We start from the raw sequence: 6830 nt of genomic DNA, 5'->3' as shown, positions 1-6830 counted from the left end.
TTTGCAACATTTTAACAACTTTTCGTTTCTATTGAACTCATTTCCGGATCCTGAATCGTGTTCACCCAAATACGAATTTAGCATACTGCACGCCCTTATTAAGTTGCTCTAAATGCATAAGGCGAGCAATGCACGTCGCGTCGGTGAAAGGTCCTCCGGGGCTGTTGACAGCGGCACCAGGAACCGGCCCGGAGTTCTGCCAGACTCCGGGACCTTGCCCCTTCCTTAACAGACTCCTTCACCTTATATAAGGTAAATGGCGACCCCCGCGCTACTTTAGTGCAGTGTCTTCTATCCACAAACATGTTGCCTTTTAGATACGTGAGTAAATTTTACTCTTTTATTAAAGACTGTCAACCGGAGTTGAGTGACAAATTAGCAGTGGTTCAGTGACTAGTGCCTTTGACGCATTTTGGCAATTTTGAGAATCTGGGTTAAAGAGGCAGTGTCGTGTGACATTCACGTAATGCGTTGGGCAAAGTCACGTTTTCTCGCATGATGTAAACGTGATATTAAGTTATTGCAAATAAGAGCAGAGAGAGGCGCCAGGACGATGCATCAAGTTGCAAAATTTTACAATTTCGAAAATTCGTACTAATAAAATAATTCTGTTTTAGTTGCAATATTGTAAGAAGTGACCATTGTCCGCTCGAAGCTCTTTGTTGCAACGATTAACATTAATGAAAGTCAAGGTTCAGTCCCATACGGAACATATTGGGTGTAGTACCAGTCGTGACATTCCTGCAAATTTCTTTATGATTATTAGTCACTAATTGTAACACTTGTATTTTGATCAAGATCACCGGGTTCTTTTGAGAAATGCTAACACGAGGAAATTGCCTTGAGATAATTTCACACATTTCCATTCTTAAGCAACTCCTCCCTGTTCTTGTTAAAATTTCAATGCCATATGAGTACTAACGCATAAATTATTTATCCACTCGTTTGTTCATAGTTGGTAATTTAAATCGAGTAAATGTATTATTCATTTCCTACACGTTTAAAATTTCGTCTCGGTAACAATGGACGGTAATGTGATATCAATGAAAATTGGCAAGTAATCTAGAAAGTTGAAAGCTCTTTTACTTGCGTTACAGGTAGATAAAAGGCGTGGTCACTTGTTATTGAACATAATATGGTTTTTAATGTGGTCTATTACTGCAATATTTTTACTTTCGATGCCTAGAAACCTATTTATGTAGCATTACTTAATAATGACACCAATGAACGCTTGAATGAAAGAAAGTCAACTGTTTGTTTACGCATGTTTACGAATGAATAATTTTTTCTTCATTTGATTGGAATTGCGGTTACGCGATTTTTACATTTGAATTATATAAAAATATTGCTATCATTTTTGGTTTGGAGATTGGTTAATACTAAAATATTAAGACAATGCATTGTAATACAGATGATTAAAATATTTCACATACTTGTAGTGAATTGTTTCTTATCGGTAACGTAACATATTTTGAAGAAAGCTGCTGGAATTTAGTTTTGCAATGATTGATTATATTTGATGAGTATGAAGTATTACCTTACGCTTAAATTATTATTAATATTTATGCATATATATGAGTTAATATAATCATAACTATACAAATTTTGAAATTATTTCGTGCTTTCAATAAATGAACAGAAATGACGGCCTGCTCTAATAAACATTTATTTTGATACAATACTACAAATTGACCCTAACATTAATTAATCTATTTCAATATCAATCTACTGTTTTCTTCTTATTTTTATTATGTCATACTAAATAATAAACAAACTTTTTTAGGTGGCTGTGTTTGCTCTGTTAGCTGTAAGTTGGGCTCAAGATTTTGATTATGATCTTCCACCTAGACCAGCACCACATCGTGTAAAACCCAGTTATTCCGGACCTGCAGCATCAGCTCCTAGACCCACACCGGTACCAATATTGAAACAGATTAACAGGTATATGCATAACTTAATGAGACGGACGGAGTATACCATGATGTACAATTAATATTTTTTATCATCGTGTAGTGTTTGATTTTTCGCACTAGGAAGAAAAGTAATGAAGAAAAAGTAATTTGTAGGTACACGTAACTAAATTCATGAACATTATTTTTCTGCTTAAACCCAAACTACGATTTCCTATAATTAATTTTTATAACAATTAAATCATTCTTTTACATAATACTATATGAATCTACATTAATTTTCTTTGAAACTAATAATTACGCAATTTAGGTATTTCATTTACGGAAATGTCAAATACCTATAAGGTACTCTAATCCAGAGAAACGGATGTCCAGAGACTGGTGAACGGCCGCAACATAAATAAACAATACTTCTTTAACCGCTAAAATAAGTAATTATCGGATAAAACAACTAACAGAAAAAGGAAATAAAATTCGGCCACGGTCGTCCTACGGCCTCCCTGACGGCGGCTTCTCACAAGCCGGGGCTGCTTTGAATCCTGAGGAGACGGCGACGAGTACGGTATACCAAAAGGGTTGTTGGTATTCGGTTTATCGCGCGCGTGGTTTTAACAGTATTTTCTTGGGGTAGCGAACTGTGAAGTGCAGAGCCCAACTCGGTACTTACGGGTCGGTACAATGGTCGGTGGCACTTGTGCTTGCAGCTTCTCACTTATTCGGAAAAAAAGTACTCCCAACACTATCGTCGCTTCTCTTCTCATAACCTTCCTCGCTAGCGTCGAAGACTCAGTACCGGTTTCCGGTGTCGTGTCGGTGCGGCTGTCACAAATTAATCTCTGCCCCCAATACACACATTACAGCTTCCGGACCGCAATCTTTAAACTGTTCTCCAACTTACTCGACATTGTTTAAGACTCAATTCGATAATGTTGGTATCTAGATTTTCTCTATATTTTCTTACGTTCTTGTCTATTGCATAACATTATATTTTATTCACAAAAGAGATTTTTTTCTTTCGAAGTTTTCTGTGATGTTAACAAAAATAACTTAATCTGATTCACCACAAAAATTAAAATTATGCAGAAAAAAAAATGCAATATCAGTGGATTTTTGAAGTATAAACAATGTCTACTTTTGCACACTACAAATGTCTTCATTAACTTTTAGCTAACGAAAAATTCAAGAAAGGGAAAAAACGACACTTCTTATTTGCATTAAAATACGATTTGTCTGAAATTGACTACTTTTTGTTCTTACAACATCTGTCGTATTCTTCTCCGTCAGACAATTATTTTAGTAACTTCTTCCTTCTTACCCACCATTGCTTAATTCTGTATTTTATTTCTGTGTCGACGGTTTAGTTAAAAAAATGTATAAAACACTCGAAACCGAGGACCGTATCTAATCTTTTAGATAAAATCATATTTAACAGAATAATTTTGCATTCTTGGTAATTTTCGACTCACATAATACACGCAATGAGCCCAAAATACTATAATACATATACATAATATATCATATCTATTATTCCATTGTAGAGAAATATTGAACCTTACAGTTTTTCTTTACTTGAGTATATGTATTTCTGGTAAGGTGTCTTATACAGGGTGTTATTAAAAGGTACGTACAACAAAATTGAAAGTTATTCGCGAAGTCTAAGAAGTCTGAAAAACTTATTTTGTGTTATCAAAATTATAAGGGGAAAATTAAACTTTAGCCAACCTTTTTAGACTCTACTGAAGGATAAATAGGTAAAATTAATTTATTTTAGTAAATCCTAGCAACTGTAACCATAAAACTTTTGTCAAGGCTAAATGTTGCTATAGAAACGAAAAATGATCTTTTTATCAGAGGCGTACAACGAATTTAATAATTCTTATCTCTAAAAGGAGGACACTTTTATCTGAACTTTTTTTACTTTTAGCACTCATGCTTCGAGACCAATTGTCGATTTTATTTTGTACGTAGCTTTCAATAACACGCTGTATATTTTTGTTGCTATGCAGTTAGTAACATTTTAAACACTAGTGCGGTAAAATATGACATATACAAAACTCACTTGACATACACCTTGTAAAACTTTTATGACTTAAGCAGCTTAAGCCAAACCACCTATAAGTCAAACTGGCTATTGTAAGCTTTATGGACCCGAATCGCAAGGATTATCACTATCCATTGTTGCCATAATGGAGCTGTAAAATTTTACTGGGTATATGTGAACTGTGTTAAGTTATACAATAGCCAGTTTGACTTATAAGGGTGCTTTGGCTTAAGCCGCTTAAGTCATAAAAGTTTTACAAATGAGTTTTGTACAATTTATGTGTATAATCTCGGCTACTGTATTAAATCACCAGGCTTCACGTATTTTGAAATTTATATCATCCAAAGAATATTAGCTAAAAATTTTACAAATGTCCTTCAGAAACAATAGTCGGGATATTCGCTAGATTTTGAAAGTTATAAGTAACTTACTATCTCTGTCTTGGTATAATTTCATTGATATTTATGCCAAAAGGTTAAAATGAGCATTTGTAATTAACGAATAAATACCACTATGTTGTATGCAGTGAACGGAAGACTGTATACTTTCTCAAACATCTGGACTGTTAACACTATAACACTATCTATTTCTTTGTTAATAACTAAGAAGACTCATTTTACATCAGCTCCTAAATGAATAGTATTTGCACTAAAAAATATTAATAAGTTAATATTCTACTTTGTACCTTGATTATTCCAAAAGAAGATTGCCCACTTCTGCTCATGTGAATTCAACATTAACTAATAAGACCAAACATTTACTGTTTTTTTCTTAACAAAATATCTCAAAAAAACATATTTTCTTTTTCTAATGGCATTCGTTAAAAAGCCATGTCCTTCTGCAACGATGATTTTTTTCGATAATAATGTTAAAGTAGCATTTTGCTGTATGATAATGCTTTATACACGATCTAACCTTGTGGTACCTTTCTATTAGTAAATATTTTCTTAATGTTGTTTTGTTTTTGTTGGTGAGGTAAGAATGATTTATTTGCAATAAACAGAAAATTGTAAATATACACTAGCTACACTGTATGTATCATAATTCAATAACTTCAAACAAACAATTAAAAAATCTCCACGTTTCTTGCAGACACAATGAAGATGGTTCATACACCTACGGCTACGAAGGCGCTGATGGTGCCTTCAAAATCGAAACCAAACTGCCCACCGGAGAAGTCAAGGGCAAATACGGTTACGTGGATGACACCGGCAAAGTTCGAGTAGTAGAATACGGTGCGACCAAATACGGCTTCGAACCAGCTGGTGAAGGCATCACCGTAGCTCCCCCAACCCTCGTCGACGAAACCACCAACAAAGATGGCACACTCAACCCTGAATACGCCGGAGCTTACTACGACGACAACTACCAACAACCAGCTCCTGCTCCAATCAGACACGCCCCCGCCCCAAGACCCCGTCCCCAACCCCAACAAGAACCCGTGTTCGAATTTTCGGGTCCTCAACAATTCAGCCCAGCTCCTCAAAGAAGCGCCGCTCCTGTACCCAGTCGCGCTTTCGTCCCCGGGGGCTCTCCTTCCGGTGTAACCACTCACAATTTCGAGTTTGGACCTTCTCCATCGGCCGCTCCCTCTCACGCCCCCAGACCATCTGCCAGGAGCTACGCTCCAGCTCCCAGACCTGTTCACAGACCACCTCCACCTTCTTTTGCCAGACCAGCTCCCATTGAAGAGGAATTTGGAGAACCTGAACCCGCTCCTGTTAGGAATCCTCCAAGGATCACGTACGCTCAGCCTGCTCCTTTGTCTGCTCCTTCAAGGAATCACATTGAGCCTCAGTTTGCTCCAGCTGCAAGACCTGCTCCACAGTATGCTCCCAGGCCACAGCCCCAAGCGGCAACTGCAGGTCGCAGCGGGGGAATCCTAGACCAGCTGTCCAAAGACTATGCCCTTCCCAATGGAGGAGCGGCCCCTTTACACGATATTAGTTTCGGATATTATTAAATCTGAAATTTTTTAATTAGTTATTTTTAATAGTACGTCATATGGTCCAAAATTTAGATTTTGATTTTTGGTTTTGTGTAAATATTTTGTTTTTGTTTAGTTTTTAAATTGTAACAGTGCTGTCAAAGACGATATGATGTATTATTACGTGTTTTGTGTATTTTAAAGATTATCAGTATCAACTGTTCGGGTCAAGCTAGTCCTGTAGCTGAAAACGTTCAATCAGGAAAATTCAGTTGATATTCAACTGTATCGTCTAGTAGTGGACGATGATTTGTCTCCTAAGTTAAATAATTTGTAGTGTATGTGACTGAATCTTATCAAATTGTACAATGTGAAACTTTTATTCAATTTTCTTTCACCCAGTTAATATCAAAATGTCAATTCTAATTACTTGCGTTGCTCAACCTGTTAACACTGCATATTGTTTTTATTCGTAACGTACCTGTGACGTTAAAATTGGTAAATCACAATAAAATGTAATTTTTTTCGAATAAATGTTTTATTTATGTAAATGAAGTTGAAAAATGCAAGTCATCTGTCATGGTTGCTTTTATCCTTTCTCCTATGGGTGGAGTGGGAGATATAGGGTCCCACCTATGCTCAGGCATGTCCCATCTATAGCCCCTCTATTACAAATAGCAACGTCAACCATTGTTCTTACCGCTGGAACAAAATTATGTTAGTGTCATTGATTATACCAAATACATATAACACCGTTTGTTTTTTGAAGTTCGACATGTGTGTCACTGTGGAGGGCACTAAGACAAGTAATAATGTGATTGATTAGATTATGTACTAGAAAACAACCTTTCAACTTACTCTGACTAACATGATCAGACCGTTCGAGAAACTTACGAACAATATGACATGCAACTTTTTGCATTTTGAAAATTATTAAATCATTTAGATGTCA

General features: G+C 36.0%; 1 protein-coding gene across 1 annotated transcript; it reads left to right on the top strand.

Moving 5' to 3' along the window:
• The first annotated feature begins 272 nt into the window (after positions 1-272).
• Positions 273-6412, top strand: LOC135126932 (nematocyst expressed protein 3-like). Its single transcript, XM_064053173.1, has 3 exons — positions 273-321; positions 1784-1941; positions 5044-6412. The coding sequence occupies exons 1-3, from the start codon at positions 304-306 to the stop codon at positions 5912-5914; spliced, it is 1047 nt and encodes a 348-aa protein (XP_063909243.1). The 5' UTR covers positions 273-303; the 3' UTR covers positions 5915-6412.
• The last annotated feature ends 418 nt before the right edge of the window (positions 6413-6830 follow it).

Source organism: Zophobas morio, unplaced genomic scaffold (assembly GCF_036711695.1).
Source record: "Zophobas morio isolate AGI-343-1 ecotype UQ-CSIRO unplaced genomic scaffold, CSIRO_AGI_Zmor_V1 ptg000011l, whole genome shotgun sequence".
Lineage (NCBI taxonomy): Eukaryota > Metazoa > Arthropoda > Insecta > Coleoptera > Tenebrionidae > Zophobas > Zophobas morio.
The sequence above is the reverse complement of the archived record's forward strand: the minus strand, read 5'-3'. Positions and strand labels throughout refer to the sequence as shown.

Excerpts from the sequence above, each read along its gene's own strand:
- LOC135126932 (XM_064053173.1), top strand. Across the intron at positions 1,942-5,043 it reads ATATTGAAACAGATTAACAG|ACACAATGAAGATGGTTCAT; the intron begins GTATATGCATAA and ends CGTTTCTTGCAG.